The sequence below is a fragment of the Rhinichthys klamathensis genome, unplaced genomic scaffold, assembly GCF_029890125.1.
Source record: "Rhinichthys klamathensis goyatoka isolate OS25496 unplaced genomic scaffold, OSU_Roscu_1.1 h1tg000534l_1, whole genome shotgun sequence".
Classification (NCBI taxonomy): Eukaryota; Metazoa; Chordata; class Actinopteri; order Cypriniformes; family Leuciscidae; genus Rhinichthys; species Rhinichthys klamathensis.
The window spans coordinates 162,387-186,868 of NW_026607010.1; the positions used below are offsets into that span (position 1 = coordinate 162,387).

The 24,482-nt window shown below is 40.2% G+C and overlaps 3 protein-coding genes across 3 annotated transcripts in view; all 3 read left to right on the forward strand.

Annotated features, from left to right (window-relative positions):
* Positions 1 to 24,482, forward strand: part of LOC130073372 (uncharacterized) — a 44,702-nt gene that overhangs the window by 9,909 nt on the left and 10,311 nt on the right. The gene's annotated exons all lie outside the window — the stretch shown is intronic.
* Positions 831 to 3,718, forward strand: LOC130073370 (tripartite motif-containing protein 16-like). Its single transcript, XM_056238732.1, has 6 exons — positions 831 to 1,458; positions 1,630 to 1,725; positions 2,009 to 2,242; positions 2,359 to 2,518; positions 2,671 to 2,730; positions 3,183 to 3,718. Exons 1-6 carry the CDS (start codon positions 871 to 873, stop codon positions 3,716 to 3,718), a joined length of 1,674 nt encoding a protein of 557 aa, XP_056094707.1. The 5' UTR covers positions 831 to 870.
* Positions 12,803 to 23,549, forward strand: dnaaf11 (dynein axonemal assembly factor 11). Its single transcript, XM_056238733.1, has 12 exons — positions 12,803 to 13,020; positions 13,199 to 13,366; positions 13,451 to 13,528; positions 13,801 to 13,973; positions 14,959 to 15,137; positions 15,515 to 15,694; positions 15,871 to 15,945; positions 17,263 to 17,325; positions 17,478 to 17,547; positions 17,864 to 17,959; positions 18,993 to 19,075; positions 22,944 to 23,549. Exons 1-12 carry the CDS (start codon positions 13,011 to 13,013, stop codon positions 23,134 to 23,136), a joined length of 1,368 nt encoding a protein of 455 aa, XP_056094708.1. The 5' UTR covers positions 12,803 to 13,010; the 3' UTR covers positions 23,137 to 23,549.

Sequence of the window (24,482 nt, forward strand, 5' to 3'; positions counted from 1 at the left end):
CTTATTTGGAAATAGAATACTTGTACCATTCGCACTGAGACATTTCAAATAATACTAAACACATATATAAAACTCTTTGATAGTTGTTCAAATTAAAACCATATAAATTCTTGTGTGAGTGTGTGTGTGAAGTGTTCAGATGTTAATTTGCAAGCAAGGTCCTTTGTCTTATAAACCTGTGGTGAGGATGATTCCATCAACCAGTTCTTCCAGTCTTAAAGGAATGTTAGAAAAACATTCTAAGAACATATTTTTGTATTTTGAGAATGTTGTTCTATGACCGTTGTCTCTCAAAAGTATGAGAACATCAGTCAAGTAAAAATAACATCACAAGGACGTTCCATAAACGTTCTTATAAGAACATTTTCACTCAATATTATGAGAACATCAGTGAAAAAAAATAACATCCCAAGGACGTTCCATGAACATTGTTCTAAGAACGTTTTCACTCAACATTATGAGAACATCAGTCAAAAACAAATAACATTACAAGCACGTTCTTAAAACTTTGTTCTAAGAACGTTTTTCTCTCAACGTTACGAGAATGTATTTGAACTCAATATATATTATAAGAACGTTCCAAAAACATTATTTCAGGAAGGTTTTTTACTAACGTTTACATAACTTTTACATAACATTTACATAACTTTTACATAACATTTACATAACATTAGTGTTAGGGTTATGGGAATGTTCCCTGTTAGCTGCAGGTGTTAGTTGACATTATAACCTGTTTGCACATGTTTCTTAAATAGCCTACAGAAACAGGAAACGCCTAATTTTCTGGAAGAGCAAACGAAAGTTAAGCAGTTGTACTTAAGGCTGGAGAATTTGAGAGTTAAGCAGTTGTACACCTCTCTACACAACAAAATGGCAGACGCCAGTATTTTATGGTCTCGGGATACATTTAACTGTTCAATATGTCTGGATCTACTGAAGAATCCAGTGGCCATTCCCTGTGGACACAGTTACTGTATGGTCTGTATCACAGGCTCCTGGGATCAGGATGATCGGAAGGGAGTCTACAGCTGCCCTCTGTGCAGACAGACCTTCACTTCAAGACCTGTTTTAGGTAAAAACACCATGCTGGCTGAAGTGGTGGAGAAACTCCAGAAGACAAAACTACAAGCTCGTCCTGCTCAGTGTTACACTGAATCTGTAAATGTGGAGTGTGACATCTGTTCTGGAGACAAAAACAAAGCCATCAAGTCCTGTCTGGTGTGTCTGAACTCTTACTGTCAAAATCATCTGGAACAACATAAGATTTTCTTCAAAAGTAAGAGACACAATCTAATGGACGCCACTGGACGTCTTCAGGAGATGATCTGTCCTCAACATGAGAAAATACTGGAGATTTACTGTCGTACTGATCAACACTGTATATGTTATTTGTGTAAAATGGATGAACACAAAAACCATGAGACTGTTTCAGCTGCAGCAGAGAGGACTGAGAAACAGGTATGATTTGAATTACCTCCTAACAGCTATATAAATGAAGATCATTATAAAATAAAAATATAAAGCTTCTTTGCAGCTATTTAGGTTTGTGAAAATATTAAACTCACACTGAGTTTTACTTTATTTTAGCATGCAGTAATATAAGGTGGGGATTATTTGTCATTCCTGCAGAGAAGATTGGGTGAGATACAAAGAAAATACCAGCAGAGAATCGAGGAGAAACTGAAGGACCTTCAGAAGTTGAGAAAGGCTGTAGAGTCTCACAAGGTGAGTTTAGAGCAGAAGAACTGCTGGAAGAGCTGTTTCAGACTCAGTTAGGACTCTCCTCCAGTCAGTCTGTGAGGAGCCAGTGCTGGAGCTCTTTCAGTCCCACTGAAGCCCACTGTGGGGAACAGGCTGTGTGAGGAACCAGTAAGAGCTGAGTGAATGGACTGGTTCTAATGGGTCTCTGTGTGTGTGTGTGTGTGTGTGTGTGTGTGTGTGTGTGTGTGTGTGTGTGTGTGTGTGTGTGTGTGTGTGTGTGTGTGTGTGTGTGTGTGTGTCCTAACAGCGCTCTGCACAGGCAGCAGTGGAGGACAGTGAGAGCATCTTTACTGAGCTGATCCGCTCCATTGAGAGAAGCCGCTCTGAGGTGACACAGCTGATCAGAGACCAGGAAAAGACTTCAGTGAGTCGAGCTGAAGAACGACTGGAGCGACTAGAGCAGGAGATCGAGGATCTGAGGAGGAGAGACACTGAGATGGAGCAGCTTTCACACACAGACCATCACATTCATTTCCTCCAGGTAACAGAGATCTGACAAACAGGACAGTGTCTTTAGGAAGTAAAGAGATTGTGTTTTCTATCAAATGTTTCTGTGTCTTTAGCTGGTGTTTTTATTGTGTCTTTGTGTCTGTGTAGAGTTTCCAGTCTCTCTCAGTCCCTCCTGGATCTACAGACTCACCCAGCATCACTGTCAGTTCTCGTCTCTCTTTTGATGTTGTTGGTAAATCTGTTTCTCAACTGAGAGACAAACTGGAGCATTTCTGCAGAGAGGAGATAGAGAAGATATCTGACAGAGGTAAAACACTAATTCATCCTTTTATGAGAGAAACTATTTTTTAATATTTTGTAGATCATACAACGTATATCAATAACTGTATGTGACATGGTTTTGATAGTTTCTCTTTATTCAGCATGTGAATTATAATAAAGATCTGTTGGTTTCCATAGTAACATGCTTTGAGATTATTCCTACCCCTGAACTCAAGACCAGGGAGGAGTTCCTTCAGTGTAAGTCTCTATTAACAAACAAACATACTGAAACTAAACAAGTTTTAACCAACTCTATAATACAATTGCAGAATAAACTCCATAAAAAACATAAATATGAACACAAACATCCGTTCATCAATATAAATTCTTATTTCACATGAGACTTTGTTCAAATCAGTGAAATAGTCAACTAAATTAAATGAAAATACTTAATAATAAGAATAATTGTATTATTAGTCTTTATACTCAATTACACACACACACACACACACACACACACAGCTTTATGATGTCAATAACAGTGACACTAATTCACATGCAGTCAGGTGTAAAGAACCTGCTCTGTTAACTTCACTTTAACTTCACTTTTACTCTCCATAAAAAAAACTAAAGTAAATCTTTTAAGTAAAAGTATTATTTTAATGATTGAAATACTGAATTACATGTTGATTATGCTCTGTCTCAATCAGATTCTCATCAACTCACTGTGGATTTAAATACAGTGAATGAAAACCTGGTACTGTCTGAGGGGAACAGAGTGATTAAATACACTGACAAAGTCCAGCGGTATCCTGATCATCCAGACAGATTTGATTTTTATAATCAGGTGTTGAGTAAAGAGAGTGTGTGTGGACGCTGTTACTGGGAGGTTGAGAGGAGTGGTAAGGTGGAAATAGCAGTGTCATATCAGAGCATCAGCAGGAAGGGAGAGGGAGATGAGTGTAGATTTGGATGTAATGATCAGTCCTGGAGTTTGTCCTGCTATGACTCCAGTTGCTCATTCTGGCACGATTACACAGAGACTAAACTCCCCGTAGTCTCCAGTTCCTCTAGAATAGGAGTGTATGTGGATCACAGTGCAGGAACTCTGTCCTTCTACAGCGTCTCTGACACAATGACCCTCATTCACAGAGTCCACACCACGTTCACTCGGCCTCTCTATCCTGGGTTTGAGTTCATCTCAGAATGCAAAAAAGAATCAAAATTGAAACTGTGTGAATTATAAATGATACAGAGATTATCAGATATTATTACAGATATTACAGATATTATCAAGTGGTTTGGTTTTGATTTATTGTTGTCTTATAGACAAAAGTCAAAAACAGAATGTTTTGAAATATACCTATACTGTAATCCACTGTTAACAAGCAAACTAGAGCTTTGGTGAACCAGTATCAATAAGTTTTTTTTTAAAAAACATGCATATTTCTACATTAAAGAATATTTTACTTGATCAGCTTTATTAGGAGTAATAAAATCTCTCTGCACTTTATTCACATTGTGAGTGTTTGTTTCTCCTGATGTATTCTGTTTTACCACAGGAAACACTCTGTAACTCTGGGTACAGTTCACTCAATAAATATGCCCTGCCAGGGCAATTCCCTCAAGTCTCTCAGTCTCTCATTCTTTTCGTTTCTTCTTTTCATGACTGCATATCTACCAACTTCTCTTTGGGTAGATATAAGCAATACAGTTGTTAAATCAGTTAACATCTTGCTCACTTCAAATAAATCAAATAAATGTTCCAGATATTACTGCCCACCAAGCTTTAGGGACACAATACTTGTTAGGGTTTTGTCATGTTTGATCTGTTTGTGATTGAGTTGGTTTCGCACTGTTTTCTGATACTGTTTCCTTTGTTCCTGCTTCTGGTTAGTTTCTTATTCATTAGTTCATTGATTTAGTCACACCTGTCCTGTTTTACGCATGATTAGTTTTTGAATAGCTAGCCCTCAGTTTGTACTTCATTGTCGTTGTGGTTGGAATGTGGTTGTTCTGTTCTAGTTCTTTGTAATTTCTAATGTAACATTATCTAGTGTAAATGATGAATCGTGCTTGACATTTGTGCCCGCTACAGGCCACCAAACAGACTTTATCAAAGAATTTGCTGATTTTCTATCAGAGTTAGTAGGCTACTGGCTGCAGATAAAGTCCTAATTGGTGGTGATTTTAATGGCTCGTTTACACTGAGCGGTACGGTGTGGTACAGTACGGTACGCAATTATTTGTGCTTCCACTGTCAAAATGCCGAACCGTATCGTACCACTTTTTGTGTACCCTTCCGTTGGGGTACCTAGAGCAGAGCCGTTGAAAAACAGAGTTACGACAGTCCCATAGACTGCCATGGGAACTTTGGAATGCGGAAGTAACGCGTGTCGTGGACAGTAAAAGAAATGGACACAGCGACCCAATAGATTTCAACGGAGAAAATTGAAGCCATTGACAGTAAAAGAAATGGACACAGCGACCCCGTTGATTTCAACGGAGAGAGTTGAAGCCCAACATGGGCACTCACTTCCTGATAGCCAAGCGTTCTGCGCAGGCTCAAACTGAGCTTGATGACGTAGATGTCACGTGAGCAACCTGACTGACAGTTGTAAATCTTCTAGTAGGTGATAGCCAGCTACAAAATCGCGTATAGATTACTGGCTTACATCAGACTTTATGTCTTCTTTTATTAAGTCCAGTGGTATCTGTCCTGCTCCCCTCACAGATCATGCTTTTATTGATCTTATTTTATATGATTCTGATACTGGTTGTCACAGAAACCCTGGATACTGGAAACTAAATTGTTCTCTACTACAGATTCCCTCAGGTATTAAGAGCATCATTGAACAATTTAAAGCAAAACCTGGTGTTTCAATATCTTCTAATTGGGAAATGTTTAAATACGAGTGTAGAAAATTCTCTGTTCGATTTAGTAAACAGTTAGCAAAGGCAAAATCTTTAAAGTATACCTCTATATTAAATGAAATGAATAAAATTTGAGGCAAGCAACAGACAAGTGAAGATGATAAAGTAAAAATGCACAACCTTAAAGAATAATTAAATAACTTTTATCCAGAAAAGGCTAAGGGTGCCTTTATTAGATCAAGAGTAAAGTGGCTGGAATTCGGAGAAAAAAATTCAGCATATTTTTTTAATTTAGAAAAGAAAAGAGGGAAATCTAAGAAAATAGTTTCTCTCAATATTGAGGGCAATTTGGTCACAGATGAAGCTAGAGTTTCTAATTTTGTTTCCAATTTTTATTCACAGCTTTATTCTACTTCATTTAAACCTCAGTTTGCTGTTGGTTTTTTTGAGAGGGTTCAAGCATTCACACCTATTATAAGTGATGGAAATCGGTCGTCTTGTGAGATGGATTTTTGACTATGGAAGAGTTGGATATAATTATCCAGAAAGCCCCCCTCAATAAAAGCCCTGGTCCAGACGGACTGCCTTTTGAATTTTATAGGACCTTTTGGCAAGACATAAAAAAGTTTGTTTTGGAAGTTTTCAAAGACTGTGTAAAAAAAGGTGAATTAACTGAGTCCATGAAGTAGGGCTTGATCACTTTAATCGCAAAGCCTAACAAAGATTCTTCATATTTAGATAATTGGCGCCCAATTACTTTACTTATTTCGGATTATAAATTGTTAGCTTCCCTTTATGCAAATAGATTAAAACCATGCTTAGAAGAAATTGTTTCAGTTTCCCAATCGGGCTTTATGAAAGGTATAGACATTTAGCAAATAACATTGGGCTTGTTTTAGATATTTTAGATTATAATGAATTGATCAACGATAGTGCAATAATTTTATTTTTAGAGTTTTATAAGGCCTTTGATACGGTCGAGCATGAGTTTATGTTTGAATCTTTGCGCAAATTTGGTTTTGGCTCTTCCTCAATTTTATTCTTCAAAAATATTAACAGCAATGTCTTTGGTGAATGGTGTTTCTCCCCGGTTTACGATTAGTAGAGGCTTTAGACAAGGGTGTCCCTTTTCACCATTTTTGTTTTTATTAGTCACAGAGTTTCTTAATATTTTTATTACTCAATGTGTAGATGTTCAGGGTATTGTTGTAGCTCAACATACTTTTCTAATTAGTCAACTGGCGGATGACACCTGTCTGTTTTTAAAAGGTGAGAAACAGGTTCCTGTTATTTTGGAAGCTTTAAAAACATTTTCTAATGCTTGGTCTCACTGTTAATCGAAATAAAAGTGAACTTATATCTATTCATAGTATTGAAAAAGGTCACATAGAAGATTGAGGTTAAAAGTTCTGTTAGATATTTAGGCATTTTAATAAGCAAATCTCCCAAAGATAGAATTTTAGATAATTTTTCACAACGGACGAAAAAATTAAAGAATGTCTTCAATTGCTGGCTACAAAGAAATGTAACTATCTATGGTCGTGTCTTGATATCTAAAGCTGAAGGCATTTCTTGTTTACCCAGCTTTGTCCCTATATGTCAACCCGAAAACTTGCTCATCTATCGACTCTATACTTTTTAAATTCTTGTGGAAAAATAAAACTGAATATGTTAAAAGGAAGACTTTGATAAGAAATACTTTGGAGGGAGGTGTGAATGCTTTGGACTTCAGTACTCTCAATCAGGTTTTCAAGATCGGCTGGATTAAACGTTGCCTGAATGCTGATTCTAATTTGTTATGGTTTCACATACCTAAATTTATCTTTGAAAAATGTGGGGGGTTAAATTTTTTATTGTCTTGCGATTTTAAATGCAACAAACTTCCGTTCAAGCTTGCTAATTTTCATAAGCAAGCCTTGGAGGCCTGTAAGCTTGGCTTTTGCCACAATTTTTCCCCTCATAGGAGTATTATATGGAACAATCAGAATGTGCTGCGTGGAAAAAAATCAATCTTTATTAAGGATTGGGTTGACAAATGTGTTATTTTTGTTTTGGATTTGTTGAAGAAGGATGGCAGCTTTTACTGCTTTAATGAATTTATCAACCTTTTTGGAGTGGATTCCTCACCTAAAGTTTATAACTGGGTTATTAATTCTATTTCACCTAAACTTTTGCATATGGTTAGGTCATACTGTAGCTAGAGTATCCGTTTGTGAAATGCCCCAGTTATCTATTGGAGGATTGGAGCTTTCCAATAGCAAATGTAACAATTTTTGGATTAGAAGATTTCTTATTAGGAAGATCAGCTGTCATCCCAAAGCTTTTTTTCAAATGGAAATTAAATTATCCTTCTCTTTCTACCATTAATATATGGACGGGCATTAATAAGTTTCTGTTACCTAACAAGTGGAAAGAGCTTCACTTTAAAATTCTACATAATTACTATCCCTGTAACTCTTTTCTTTCTAAATTTAAGTTGGAAGTCTCTTCACAGTTTACATTCTGTAATTCTAATCTTGAAACAATACCACATTTGTTTTTTTAAAAGTGTTATGCAAAGGAGTTCTGGAAAAAAGTAGCCTGGCTTATTTTTTCTACTTATTACAAACTCTTTACTTTTGAGGTTGTGAATGTATTTTTTTGATTTGGGACTCCGGGTTAAAAGAGATGGATGACAGATTAAAACTGCTTACTTTATGTGGTATGTTTCATCTTCATAAATGTAAAGTGACTGACTCTAAGCCCAATTTTACACTTTTTTGTGTTGATTTAAAATTATTTTATGACTCTCTTTGTTTATCAGCTAATAAGAAAGCTGCTAAAACTACTTTGTTGCTCAAAGAAATTATGGTTTCATTATAAATGACCTCCTGATTTTCTGAAGATTATTATTTATGTATTTCCAAATGCTATTTATTTCTAATTAGTTTCTGTGCATGTTTTTTAGTAGACTATCCCTTATCTACTGCCTTGCTTGATTTGAGTGTACGGTGTTATTTTTATTTTATCTTTTTGTGCTTGATACTTGTATCCCCTGTAGCCTACTTTTTGTTCATTAAATAATACAAAAAAAAAAAAAAAAAAAAAAAAAAGATAGCCAGCTACAATGGCGGCCCCCAGAGGAAGCTTCAGTTTCCGGCGGATGGATTACCCCCATACTATTGGCGCTTTTCCACTGCATGGAACGGTACGGTTCGGTTCGGTACGGCACGCTTGTGATCTCTGAGTGATTTTCTCTGTTCCCTTTGTTCTTTGATTAACTTTAATGACAGAAAGCGAATCGGTTACCTAACGTAACCTCGGTTCTCTCTAGAAGAGGGAACGAGTATTGCGTAAGCTAGCTTACGCTGCGGGAAAGATTCATCTTTGCTGAGATATTGAAGCCAAAAATTATTTCATAATTTGTATCCATACACAACGCAGTTCCTCTGCGGCAGACCTAGAGCAGGCTAGCTAGCAGCTCATTGGTTCGCTCAGAGAGAACTGCTTAAGCCTATGGGAGAGCGGGGCTGAACCCGCTTCCAATGAGAGGCGCCCGCGCGCTCATTGCGTCATGGCCCGCCAGAATGGGCGTGGCTATGGTGTATATAACAGTCTCTCCCAGGCTTATATGTTGATTTATTTCAGCGTGAAGCGAAACGCTAGTAGCGCAAGCACGGCCGGGAACGCAATACTCGTTCCCTCTTCTAGAGAGAACCGAGGTTACGTTAGGTAACCGATTCGTTCTCTTACGAGAGGTTCTCTCGTATTGCGTAAGCTAGCTTACGCTGCGGGAACACCTGGTCAACGCCGTGCGCGCTATGAATCCACTCATGAATCCCAGGGTGAGACCAGGGGCTTTTTAACGTGGAGTGAATGTATTATGAGGCCGGCAGAGCGGGCACATGAAGTGTATACATAAGCATGTAAGAGGCCGGCAGAGCGGGCACATGAAGTGTATAAGCATTTAAGGAGAGCACAAGGGGCGAACCGGTTGTGTGAGGGACTCCCAGTAATGCAGCTTCTTAGGGAGCTGGTCGTTTAGACAGCTAGTAATTTTGCCTGCAAGGCGGGAACTTCCAAGTTGTAAAACCTGACAAAAGTGGACGGGGAGGCCCATCCCGCGGCCACACAGATGTCATGAATGGAAATTCCACAGGACCATGCCCACGATGAGGCCATGCCTCTAGTGGAGTGCGCCCTGATGCCCAGAGGGCAGGGCAGGCATTTAGATGCGTAAGCAGAGGCGATAGCGTCCACTATCCATCTAGACAGTGTCTGTTTAGAGGCGGCCAGACCTTTGGTGCGCCCCCCAAACGACACGAAAAGCTGCTCAGCGCGTCTGAACGCGGCAGCGCGCGTAGTGTACAATCTCAGAGCCCGCACCGGGCAGAGGAGATTGGCGTCGTGGCCGAATGGCTATATCGCCCTGATTGCTGCACATAGCGGGCTGGACACAGTGTGTGGGTGCGCTTTGAATGTGTGTGGCAACGGGATTTGCACTCAGAGAGGAGTCTATGGGCCGTGAAACAGAGTGAGCAGAGAGGGGACACGCGCACGAGCTCGTGGGCGTGTTTATGTTCTCTGATATTAGAGCGGGCTGTGCCCGTTTCATGTGATGGGGCTCTGATAGAGACACGGGGTATGTTATGCTTGTGTGTATGGGTGAGCACATGATTGTGGGCACGTTTTCTACACAACTGGCAAATTTTCTCTTTTTGAGATTTCTCTGGGTAGCCGTAAAAACGGCTTTTTGTCGCTCGCAAGCGGGCTGGGACACCGGCTTGTTTGTGGCGGTCAACACTACAGCAGTCGGCGAAATAACGGGGACTGGCAGAGGGCGAAGCTTTGACGGCGGTCCGGCCGCAGCGGGAGAGCACCGTCGTTTTCTTGACTTTGCTAGGCAGACTTCTGATGATCAGGCTTCAGCGTGATCTTAGGTCGCGGGCCTCGGGGGGCGGCGGTCTGCGTGGCTGTCAGAGCGAGAGCGAGGGCGGCCGCCCTGTCTGCGCTGGGCTGTTTGAGTCTGCGGAGGGGGGCGCTGTGGTGGAGCTCTGGCAGGAGGCTCGCGAGAGCGGCCCGCGGAAGAGCTAGCGCGGCGGGGCAGAAACAAATTCATCGCCTGAGTAGCTTTCTGGACCTCAGAAAAGCGATCGACGATTCCCGTGACAGCAGATCCAAAAAGGCCCGTCGGGGAGAGGGGCGCGTTAAGAAACGCGGCGCGCTCAGAATCTCCCATGTCGGCGAGCGTGAGCCATAAGTGTCTCTCGGCAACACAAAGGCTGGCCATGCATCTCCCCAGAGCTTGTGCGGCGGCTTTAGTGGCGCGAAGGGCGAGGTCCGTAGCACTTCTCAGATCCGTGACAGCGGGGGAGGGGTTTCTACCGCCTTCGGCCCACTCACGGAGAATATCGCTCTGTAAAACTTGGAGGACAGACATTGAATGTAGCGCTGCGGCGGCCTGACCGGCGGCGGCGTAGGCGCGAGCATGAAAGCTCGAGGTCGCTCTGCAAGCTTTCGAAGGAAGCGTGGGGGAAGAGCGCCATCTAGCAGAGGGCGGGCAGAGGTGTGCGGCGACCAAGTCCTCGACGGGCGGCATGGCTGAGTAGCCTTTCTCGGCGGCTCCGTCCACCGAGCGCAGGGAGGCGGATATATCAGAGCGGTTTCTAGCCGAGAGCGGGGCATTCCAGGACTTCGTCAGCTCTGCGTGAAGTTCAGGCAGGAATGGAGCGGCCCGGTTGCACGCGGGGGTCGAGCGCCGATGAAAAAAGCTGCCGTCCATCCGGTTCGGGGCCTGCTCGGGTGGAGGAGACCACTCGAGACCGAGGCGTTCGACGGCCTGTGCGAGGAGGCGCATTAGTTCCTCCTCTATCCCGGCGCGGATCCCCGCCGATTCTCTCGTGGATCCGAGAGATGACCATTCTTCACTGTCAGAAGCGAGCAGTGAACAGGAGTCCTTCTCCTCCGCGGCGTCATCGGAAGCGACAGAGCGGCCACTCGGCGGCAAGTGTATGTCCGGCAGGGGCGGGGAGGGAGAGCGGGAAGCGGGAGGCGGCGGCGGCGGCCCGCATTGTTCCGCTGGGGGCTCCGGCGGCCTCTGGGAGCGGCGTTTTTTCTTACGCGGCGAAGAGGAAGGCGGCGCGGGAGCGGATTTTGCTGCCAGAAGTCGTGCCCGCAGGGACGACAACGGCAGGCTCTCACAGAAGTCGCATCCTCCATCCGCGAGGGCGAGTTCTGCGTGCTCGAGTCCCAGGCAGAGAGCGCAGATGACATGGCGGTCTCCGTCCTCGAGACGAGCGCGGCAAGAGCCGCAGGAAAAACGAGACATCTTTAAAAAGACGCTCGGCTCTTTTAGATATAATAGAGAAGGATACAGTCGTCGGATGGCGCTAGCTTGCAGGGCGGCTGAAGGTGGCGAAGACGGCCGGCTTCTTCAGGGTCCGGGAGCTCGCTAGAGTGATGCCTTTTCGACGGCGACGGCTTTTCTCAGGACAGCAGAAGCGTGCAGCTTGCTGAAGATGAAATGAATCAACATATAAGCCTGGGAGAGACTGTTATATACACCATAGCCACGCCCATTCTGGCGGGCCATGACGCAATGAGCGCGCGGGCGCCTCTCATTGGAAGCGGGTTCAGCCCCGCTCTCCCATAGGCTTAAGCAGTTCTCTCTGAGCGAACCAATGAGCTGCTAGCTAGCCTGCTCTAGGTCTGCCGCAGAGGAACTGCGTTGTGTATGGATACAAATTATGAAATAATTTTTGGCTTCAATATCTCAGCAAAGATGAATCTTTCCCGCAGCGTAAGCTAGCTTACGCAATACGAGAGAACCTCTCGTAAGAGAACTTTATTGGCTGCTGTCTCTTTAAAACCAGCCGCTACTGACAGAGATGTGGATGCTCCACGACCCAAGGGGTCGTTCTTTTGTACACGTTACAAAAGAATTTTTGTAACTTTAATAAGGATTAATTTATATATAATTTAAAAATGTATGGAATGCAAACTGTTTGAAAACTTTATTAAATTTCTGTATAGACCTATTTCCTACCTGTTAGACAAATATTTAAAATATACTGTCTTTGTGTTGTTTATACATTCATTTGGAGATTCTGTGAAATTATTACAGGTTTTTGAATGGCGATTCATCGTGATTACTCAGAAAAAAAGTGTGATTAATCATGTCCTAGTTATTTTTTTCAATCGTTAAAAATGAATAAAAAAATGTTTAACTGTTTAATTGTAAGAATGTTTTTTTTTTAATATAATGTATTTATTTATGTTAATATCTGCGCAATTAATGTGTATTTAGCCTACCTGTGCCATCCAGCACCACTACCACACACACACCCCAACTCTCACAAAATCTACATCCATCGTCAGTCTTGTTTGTTCACTCTGACCGCTAGATGACAGAATTGCTACTTGAATATTTAAACGGAGGAACGAGAGCGCAAATTTGCCTCTGCTTCTTTGATAAAAATTAGCTATAAACATAGTTTAAAACATGTGCAAGGATTACATCGTATTAGAGCTGTTCTTGTCGAAATGAATATTAAATGATTGTCCGGTTCTGGTGTTTTGCTATGCTGGAATGTTTCAACGGAAACGCCTGAAAACACAAGCACAAGTTCCTGCATTTGCAGCGTGTCCGTTTCTATAGCAACACCTAACACTACCGCAAGCAAGCCATGGTCCGCAGTAAGTGCTTTATTGTTTATGTGAAGACTATATTTTTATTAATTATTTTTATTGATCAGTTATGCATCTTTAAATAAATAATATTTCTTCCCAAATAAACTCTAATGGGATTTTGTTTTGTTTTTGCGGTGTAGCTGGTAGCTAAACTAACTAACGTTACTCTCTCTCTTCTGCTCAGTCAGTGAGGATCTGATCCGCCGCAGAGCAGAACACAATAATGGTGAGATCTTCTCCCTGGAGGAGGTTTCCCTCCATCAGCAGGACATCGAGAGGATCGAGCACATCCACAGATGGTGCAGAGACCTCAAAATCCTCTACTTACAAAACAACCTCATCCCTAAAATAGGTAATCTGACATTACTGTACATATCAGTGGGAACACAACAACTAAATGGCTGTTTATAGTCTAACGTTAACTTTGTTTCTGCAGAAAATGTGGGAAGACTAAAGAAGCTGGAATATTTAAATCTGGCACTAAACAACATCGAATTCATTGAGAATTTAGAAGGTGACAGAATGTTTCATTGATTTTCTTTTCATTATTAACTTATTGCCAACAGTTTATATGTTATACTTAATTTACTTAATTTTAGCAGTATATCTACATGGATTTATCATTTTAAAATGTAACATCTCTTTTTGAATGGTTTTGTTTGAAAGCATGGTGTGTTTTGTTGCAAATATACTCTAACCAGAAGATACTGTATGTGGTTTTTGTTTCACTCCAGTTCATGTACTTTATATGCGCATAGTAATATATTTGTGTTTTTTTGTTTGTAGGTTGCGAGAGCTTACAGAAACTAGATCTGACGGTGAATTTCGTGGGAAAGCTGAGCAGTGTGGAGTCTCTGAAGCAGAACCTTCATCTCAGAGAGCTCTACCTGGTGGGAAACCCCTGTGCTGATTTTCAGGGATACAGACAGTATGTGGTGGCAGTTCTGCCTCAACTACAGGTACTGCACAGTAGAGAGACATTTTTAGCCTTGTTCAATGAATGAATCAGTGGCGTGCGGTGGTGTTCTGAAATGAGGCAAAGTCCTTGGTTTTTTTAATGTTATATATATAGGCTACTTAATGTTTTATTTATATATATAAATCAAATGTAAATTCATGTCCCAGTTACACTTCCTGGTTAAATGAACATTAACCTACATAAAAAAAGATACCAAATAAAATTCTATTTAGTATTTTTATTAACTATGTAATTAATGTTCTATTTATTAAAACCAAGTATAAATCTCATCAAGATGTTTTTTTAAAGCATTTTTACATTTATTCCAAAATAGTAACTAAAAGGCACAATTTAAAGATGTTCAGATGTTTAGATGTTCAGCTGTTCTTTTTAATAGTCAACTTATTTTCATCAGTTATCAAGCTCGGTAAATCACAGACGAAGATTTAATTTCACCAGATTGTTTGCTCACTAAAAAAAACCCCACAGTCATTAGGTTTTCAGTCCATTTCAAATTTAATTTTGACGTGAGATAAAGCAGTGATATGTAAATGGCTGAGAGGTTTATTTACTTTTTTAATTAGTCTTCCTAAACAGCATAATTTTGTTCATTTAGACAGATTCGCGACGAACACACACGAAAACAAGAGGCGGGATTTATCGCACAAACCAATCACATCCAACCATAACCAATCATAGTGCGATAGATGCATTGCCTTCTTTCACCTGACTTTCCCCATTCATTCTCAATTACCCCCCACCAAAACCACTGCACGGTTTAGGGGGTCTGTTAAAAGTCACCAGGCACAGGGGGGGCACGAGAGACGCAGACTCTTGCTGTTACTTTACCTGCGGGTGTTGCTATTGGACAGTGTTGCTTTAGAATAAACAAGTGATTTATACACTTATTTTGAGGAGACACTGCCTCCCTTGCTTCCTCGGAGGAAACGCCATTGGAATGAATGATTGTCTTTTGTGCTTTGCAGTGGTTGGACGGGAAAGAAATTGGTCGAGCAGAGCGTATCCAGGCACTGCAGGAACTGGATGAAGTCAGGGAACATGTTTTAGAGCAGGAGGCGGAGTATTTAGAGAAGAGAGAGAAGCAGAAGAGTGGTTTGAAAGAGACCTCAGGCATAGAAAAGCAGGAGCATCCTCAAATAAACCAGTGAGTGTCTTTAAGAGAGCGGAGGTTTGGAAAACTGAATTGGGAGGGTCAAAAGACAATTTGGGTTGCATGAGATGAACTTTAACAGACTGTACCCTGAAAATGACCTTTTTGAAAATTAATTTAAGCAAATGAACCACATTAAAATCAGGGTATTATTCATACAGTGGAAGGTACATACGAATTTTATACTTATTTACCCCCAAAATCCCCTTAGTAAAGCTTCTCTAAGAATGAAGCACCTGACATTTTGAGGATTTTTCTGTGAATGTGAATGTACTATGGAGTTTTGGGTAAAACAGTGAGGGTTATCTGCTTTGTGCCTGTCCTGTGAGTTTTTCCCTTTAATGAGACTTAACTGTAATGATTTCTCACAGATCGCTCTCTGAGAACCAAAATGTGACCCATCAAAATCCAGAATCAAGCTCCAAAGCTCACACAGACGCAGATGATAAGGAGAGGGAATTCTGGGAAAAGCCATGCGCATTCACACCAGAATCCAGGCTAGAGACCCATCGCCATCTGGAGGACAAGAGGAGGGCCAATGAGAAAGAGAGGTACTTTGCTAACTAAGAAGGGGTTTAAATCACTGTAATGGTATCTATATCTAATTATCACTGTGATGCCATTTCACCATCTTTACATTTTTATGAGATACAAAGAGAGAAAGACATTAAGCTTTTGAATGTTTTTGCTGTAGACACCTTCACTTAGCAGTCAATTCTTTCTACAGGGAGAAGCCTAAAACGAAACCCCCCAGAACTCTGATCACTGCAAACGGACGAGTGCTGAACGTCAACGAGCCAAAGTACACAGACACACACACACAAATACATGATCCTGTGCCATATATTTGACTACCAGTCTACAATATAGATTATTCTGTTCAAAAACTGTTTAGACAGGAAGAGACCTTCCGATTGACGTGTAAAGCAAACAACTAGATTTTGAATGTGTGTGTTTGAGAATATCTAATTTACTTGCTGATACGTTTTTCAAACAATACCAAAAGTTATTCCTTTGTACCTCACAAAGGTCGCAAATGTTTAAGGCACAGTCTGGTACTTTAAACCTTGACTTTGTGTCCTAGTGGACAGATAAAACCTTTTTACTCATACTGTCAGAAATGAATTTTGAATTTCTGATCTGAAAGGGTCAGGACTCATGTAAGTTTATTCAAAAATTAAACATTCATCATTTGAAATTGGACATTGCGTTACCATGGAAATGGTGCTGATAAACCTTTAAAAAACCTTGGGGCTCCTCCCTTTAGTGGGCAGTTACATGTTTCCAATTGTATACAATTGAATTTACTGCAAAATTTTAATAATCAAATATTTTTCTAATCTTGAAAAAACTGTTGCATATTTGGCCACTGTTTTGTGATAGGAGTGATACTGTGACAGAAATGTATTTGTCACAGGGCAATGCATAAAAATCATTTCAGTGGAGTATGGGTGTCACTGGTGGCTATTTTGGGTATTTTTGTGATATCAACTTCAAATTTGGAACACAACTTGGTTAGGAATATGGCTTTAATTATCTAGCCATTCCAAAGCAAGTCCAAAATATTGAGTAAAATATATATTTTGTATAAAATTGCTTTCAGCAATAATCTGTGTCTTTTGTAAAAAGAAACCAACCGTAGGTCTGTATTCCAAATTGTTCATTAATTACAACCATTACAGCTCAGTGCATTTTCAAGTCAATGCTTAAAAAGGGGGTGACATTTAACAGGTTAAAAGAAACAAGCCAAAAATCGACATTTAAAACAAAACCCCCCAAACCCATGGAGAAAATACAAAATGCAAATGTCCAAACACTGGTGTGCATGATGAGGTCATGGTTCATTTCAATGTTTTTTTTTGAATATTTAATGATCGAATTTTTGTGCTCATGTGCTACATGAGGCTAGGGCATACAAGTCGTAAAAGCACAACTGAAAACATAATTCTATTTATAGTGAGAATCAACAACATGTAAGATGGTTGAACTAGGACACAGAAAATATATAGCCTATATCATAAATCACTCCAAGCTGCAACACGAATGAGGTCACACACTACATACTACAGTAACGGTTTGAGTTTGGATATAATTATTCAATCTGATCTCTGTCTGTAAGGTTGGACTTCAGTCTTACTGAGGATGAGAACAACTGCATGGTTCTGGATTTACATGTTTACAGGTACAGATACACTCGCCACAAAATAACCCAGTCATGATTTAGCAGTATTTTAGTACTATTACTTTGAGTGAACTTTGAGTGTATTTGGTCGTCATTTAGTAACTTTTCTCCTAACAGCACACGCACTCACATTGCTCTCTTCTGTGCTGTAGGCACATGGACACCTCCCTGCTGGATGTGGATGTTCAGCCAACATATGTTAGAGTGACCGTCAAAGGAAAGGTAGACTATCCATCTCTCTTTCTTTCTCTCTCTTTCCATCTCTCTCTCACTCTCATCTGATGAGTTTGACCTTTAAAGCTGATTAGCCAGCAGTAAATCTACACTCTTTATTCTGCCTCATTTCCTCACAAATCTGCCGCAGACCAGCACAAAGTAACGGCTCTCGCCTCACCACAACCCAGTACATGTGTGTGTGTGTGACTCTCAGTATTGATGGATATATTGATGGAGTTTGTGACTAGTTATACTGTAGTTCACTTTTATGGTGGCAAGTGCTTGAAACCCCACATTAATAAAAGTGTATGTGTGTGTGCAGGTGTTCCAGCTGGTTTTGCCTGCAGAAGTAACACCTGACAACAGCAAAGCACAGAGATCCCAAACCACCGGCCACCTGCTACTCACCATGCCTCTGGTACAGCTCACTACACCTGAAACACTTCTCAAACACCTGATGTCTTTGAACATCATTTCCATTCCAGTTTTCATATATATAGGGGGTTTATTCCCTCAGTGACAAGAATGAAATCTGAGGATCTTTTCCAAACTAAAAATATCATTAAGCTTATATTCGACAACTGATTGTCAGTATGTGCAGCATGAACTTCAGCAAGAGGAATCTCATCAAATATAATATGTTAAAATGATCCCTTTAAATATAATCCCAGAACTGTGCCATAATATAGTTAGCTGAGAAAGTTGACATGTTCTGTGGTGTGACGTGCTGTACATTTAAAATTAATTATTGAATGCAAATATATAATTAAAAATGTTGCAAGATGCAAAAAATGGTGACCATTCACAGCACTTAAAATACAAACTTTTTCTTATATATTTATGTACTCTAGCTCACCATGACTGCATTTACTTACAGTGAAAACAGTAATATTGTGAAATATTCTGACAATTTAAAATACCTGTTTTTAGTTTTTATATATTTTAAATGAAATTTATTCCTGTGATGCAATGCTGAATTTTTTAGCAGCCATTACTCCAGTCTTCCGTGTCACATGATCCTTCAGAAATTATTCTAATATGCTGATTTGCTGCTCAAGAAACTTATTATCACTGTTAAAAACGGTGGTGTTGCTTAATAATTTTGTGGAAACTGTGATACATTTTTTCAGTATTCTTTGATAAATAGAAAGTTCAAAAGAACAGCATTTATTTTAAATAAAAATATTTTGTAACATTAAAAAAAGGAAAAATCTTACTGACACCAAACTTTTGAATGGTAGTGTAATGTTTAACCTAACATACTAAAAAAAAAAAATGGACTGGGAACCGTAAAAAACTGTTGTATAAAGGTGCCTGCTAACAGCTTTCTTAAAGTCTAGTCGAATGATAAGTTCACTTACAAGTAGATTCGTTTTTGTATACATATCCAGACTGTGTAAAACTAGCCTGTGCCTTAAAATATATCTGATATATTTGTGTTTATTTTCTAGGCACATGGAGAGTTAAAACCAAAGAAACCCACAGTAAGGCCGACCAGTGTTACCAGTAACCAGAATACAAAGAAAGAGACCAGGTAATTCAGTTGCAGTTCAGCTGCCTGTCTATGTGAATGTGTGTGTCACTGTATTCATGTCTTAATATTATGATCTTGGTCTTTATGCCACTCAGACCAAATAAATGTAACCTTGGTCAGTGTCGGGGTTAGCTTTTAACCTTGGTTCACATATCAAATACACAAATCTTAAAACAGAATTCTGCTAAATAACTCATGTATTCCACTAAAAAAGAAAAATCTGCCAGTCATATGACATGAGGGTGAGTGAGATGGTGGCAGTGTTTTAATTTCTGGTTGAACTATCCATTGAAGATGACAAGAATCGAAGTTGTGTCCTTGAGCAAAACACACAACTGCAGGTCACTCCAGGGACACTGAGCTTCTTATTAGGAATGTGGCTTTAGAGCTAAGTTTGCTAAAAGACTAAATTGCAATATATACACACATACACGCTTATCTGTCTTATAATTGATCTCTTTATAGACCTCCCTCTCGTCCTCTAGTTTTATCTCTGCAGTTCACAGCAGCAGGTCTTGTGGGGTTCACTTTCACACAGAACAATATCCCTTGTGTGTGTGCGCACGCACGTCTAATGGGTCTTAATGCATGTTTGCATTAACCCGTGTGCCTGTGGAATTAGTTCGATGACTTTAAGGTTTCATTCCATTGTGCGATTATTTGTCGGTGTGTGTCCTTCAGTCGCTTTATCAGCGCAGTAAGTGAACACCAGGGTATAACATTAAGGACCTAATAAAAATGCAAATAAGATGCAAATAAGCCAGTTACTGTCATTCCGCTCACAAACACATACACTTCCTCCATAGACTACATAGACTTCATCCTGATGGATGACATTATCTGAACCTGATTATTACTCCTGACCTCCTGACACACTGGGAGGTCAGATGCTCTTGCTCTCACATACACACATACACTCGTGTTATTATTTACTGAGACTCTCAGGTCACACATTAACACACCTGTGTTTGTGTTCCTGCCCCTGAGGAAATCATTGCACTTTCTGTAAATCATCTGTGTGTGTGATAATGTACCCGCCGAGGCACTGATTGGCTCTGAAAGTACAATATAATTGCACACTATCTGTAATTCAGAGTCCAATCAGGTTGCAGTTGCCGCACTAATTAAATTTTCAGTGATTCATTCTTAAACCATGAAAGAGGTGCAAGTAGAGATAAAAAGAGGGGCTTTAATACTGTACTATAAATAACAAACTGTATTAGTGTTATTGTGTAGTTAAATAATTTAGCAGAAATTGCCCTGGATCGTACTAGCACACAGTTTAAATAAAGCCCTGCTGTGTGCTGAAGACAAACGTCTTTCAGTTTGAGTCCACAGCATGTCAGGGCTGATTTATCTGTTATTTTGATGGGTGGGGCATCATACTGGGATTTGTGTTTCTATGCAAGTACAACATGATGATGTTGTCATGTGGACAGCAGCAGTGAATTAATGGGCATTTATCAGCCTACCTCACTGCTTACTACTTTTCAAGCAGTGAATAAACATGAGCCCTTTCTCAATATGCATTCTTGTCTGTACTTGTGGACTTGTTAAACTTCATCATTCGCTGTCCAAGTACTGTTCCAATTCAAAGTTCACATCTAGCCAAGCACAGTTCAGATCCCTGGATGTGTTCTTGCTCTACCCATTTTATCGAGGATGCATCAGGAGGTAACGTGTGCAAACTTGAGACAGCCAGGTATCCCAGAATGCATCTCGCACCAACCAGCAAGCGTCAATGGCGGAGAAGAAAACCTGCATATTTAAAAAAAAAAAAATTGTTTAAACCTCAAATCTGCGGTTTATTCTGGGCACTCAACACTCATGCACTGGGCCGGCGGTTGCTATAGGCGAACTAGGCGGTTGCCTGGGGCGACAAATGTGTTGGGGGCGCGGCGCGCGGGCGCACTCTAATGTCGCCCTTGGCCTACTTCCCATTAATCACAGAATTAGAATGACAAGCGAAACAAAAACACGTTTATTAAACATGATCATCCTAAGGCGCCCCCTCACTCAGCCACACGTTTATTGTCGATAGTTTCCAAACGGGGGGGTTACGTTACGTTACGTTACGTTACGTTAGCCAAGTGCTCAGCTGCTGGCGCGTTGATCGAAACCCTCTGATGCACAGGGACGAAAACGGAGAAAGCAACAAGATAAAAAGAAAGCCCAGTATAGAGGTAAGTCTTCTCATCTCAGCCATTTAGGTGTCAAACGAAATTTTTTTTTTACTTAGTATTGTGCACAGCACAGGCATGGCCATCGGGACTAACCGAGAGCGAATTCTTTTCCCCCAGGATCGTAGAGATTCCACGTGCTTTTTGGGCCGATACATCATACTTTTGTTATTTATTTATTTTGTCTTAGTGGCCCATAAAACTCGTACATCGGCCCATTCGTTTTGTTTTGTTTAATTGGCGGCGCTGGGTTACTTCCAAGTAACAAAATTAATTATGAAAGTTTCCTTTATTTTTCAGTGCATTTATTTTACAATAGCTTATGGCTATTACTGACATGGGATTAATATTATAACTATTATTATGTTGTAGTGTAATGTAGACAGACACTGTAACTAAAAGAGGTTTGAATTTTTCTTTGTTCAAATTTGCACACTGAATAAGGGTTGGAGCTTTTAATTTTGAACTCTCAAAGTTCACCAGATTGGTGAATTTACCATTAAAATGCACAAAATTTTCTTACGGGGGGGCATACCCCCGAAACCCCCTTAGTCTTGTAGCAGCCTAATAGATTACTAATAATAGTAGTGGTGGTAGTAATTGTAATATACTACAAGTTACATGGTCAGACAAAATGTATTTGTACAATGCAACTATGTAGGATGATAAAAATATCATTGAACGTTCTTTGTAGCATTTGTATGAACAATTTATTATACAGTTGAAGTCATAATTTGCTTGTTGAAGTTTTGGAGAGACTAAAACTTGGGAGGCGCAAAACTCAATCTCGCCTAGGGCAACCAAAGGGCTAGAGCCGGCCCTGATGCACCTCGGCAAGTCCTTCTAAAATTTGTTTCTATAATTGTAAAATACCTCTCATTTGTTATTGTTTTCACCTACACGGCCTGTTATGTCTGAAAAGTCATTTTAGAGGTTTATAGATAATGCAGTCTATTACGTAACTTTTTTTTCTTTAGAATATGGTGCACTGTAGCCTGACGTCGTCATACTCAGATTCTAGTCAGAATGTGAGTCTGATACTGCTCCATTGGGCTGTGATTATGGGGCGTGTTTCAACCGAACCAGGAAAGAAAATGCCTCTGCACTCAATTGGATCGACAAATGCCTTGATCGCGGTTCTCTGCTCCTCTTTTAAAATAATGCGCTGTCTACATCTTCTATAACAGACGCGATGGCTGAATCTACACATCTAAAATCTCCAGTGGCAGCCACCTTTGTTGTAAAAGAATTCAACCCAAGCGCTCTTTGATGACGTGGATGATTACGTTACGGTTGATCCTCTGTCCATCATCGTATAAAGCCCGCCCTGGCAATTTGATTGGTCCGAACAGCTTTGGTTCGGGCATACTTGCTTCACAACGGATCAAGTCCAGACTGAACTTCCCATCCTCAAATGTTGTGGGCGGGGCTAAGTTCGGCTGGCATCCAGGCTAGGTGTACTGATGAATCGCAATAAGAACTAGGACATTTATTCATGAAGTAACCAGGGTCAAATTTGTCATATAGAGTGTGTCCTTGTATTGGATGGGATTTAGCAAAGAGCAGGTGGGGAAACCGACCAATTTTGCAGGGATTGTGCTGACTGAACAGTTAGACTAAAGTTATAGACTAATAAATTCTTCAAATACAACAAAACGGCAATCTCAGACAGATCTGTCTCTCTGCAGGGCAGCGCCAGGGCGTGAATTATTGGAGGTGGATCCCGGTCTGGCTGGGAGTCTTGCCAACATTGTTCCCAAAGGAAAGGAGTCTTCCCACAAGCCCCTGCAACTCTCACAGCCTCACCAGCATTGTGGCATCGAGGAGAGGCCAGTGTCAAAGGACTTTTTGGATGATCCAGAAGTGCCTCCACTTATGTAAACGAGACAGAGAGAGAGAGACTATGATATGTAATGACACAGCAAGTGAGCATAAGCGTAATCTCACTCTCTACTGAGCTTGTGGAACTGCGTGTGATGAAATAATGTGAGATATATTTAGCACTCTTCATTAGACGTATAGTTAAGCAGATGAGTAATTGTCAGTCTCATTAGAGCTTGCTGAATATTTCACTGCTACAGATCCTTCACTTTCAGTGTGTTTTCTCTCTCTCAATCATACACACTCACTCAGATACTTATTTATTGACTTACAGTCATATCTGTCTGATATAAAGGAGGAGATGTCTCTTATGCCATGTCTAAACTGAATGCGGGCATCAAAACTAAATCGCTCCCATTATAATCAATGAAGCTGCCTGCAATAAAAAATGCACAGCTGTTTTGTTCAGTTGACTCTATCTATGTTGCACAAATGATTCATTTTTTTTATAAATTATTGTTTTTCTAAATCCATCTGAAATGAATACAATATGTGTAAAATCATAGACTGTTAAAAAGATGTCACGTCTCCACTTCCTTCCACTGTAGAAAAATGAAACCAAAAATATTCCAGAAACGGTCGTTGCTGATTACGTAATTCATTCGCTCAACAAAGCTGTCAATCATGATGTTATACCCTGTTTTAATAACCACAATCTAAAACCAAACTTATTGGAAAAATGGAAACCATCTTCGGTAATGTAATTGGATTTTTTAGTTTGCCGTCCCATTCGATTACATGGAGAGAGCGGGGTTTATGACCTATTTAGCAGCCAACCACGATTGAAATGTTTTGGCTTCACTTTTCAGGATGTGTGAAAATGTATTACTTGGGATGTTTCTGGCCTCTGGCCTACCAATTTAAATTTGTCATTTGTTTCTAACTATTAGTAGTCATAGCATAATTACAATTAAAATGATTTCACTTTTCTAAAATAGGCCATGCAAAGTGAACTTTTAATAGACCTTGTTATTCACAGAAGCGCCATCTTTGATTTTTAAAGGGAATGAAAGCGAGGCTGTGATCTCTTCAGTGGGTTATTATACTGTTAATTGATGAGTTTTTGGATTGTTCTGCTGACGAAACGCTCCAAAAAATAACTTTCAAAGAGATTTCAGTAAACAAAAAAAAAACCCAGACAATATGAGCTGTGGAAAATAATACATGATAGGAGCTTTATACAACTTTTTTTTTTTTTTTTACAGTGAATGCCTTTAAAAATATAGTAGCCTTATGTCTACCCCTTACAGCCTCGCTTTCATTCCTGTCATAGCGCTGTTCTGGATAAGGTCTATGCCAATTAGTTTCCGATTAGTCTGTGGTTAGTAAGCATGCATTATGAGGTG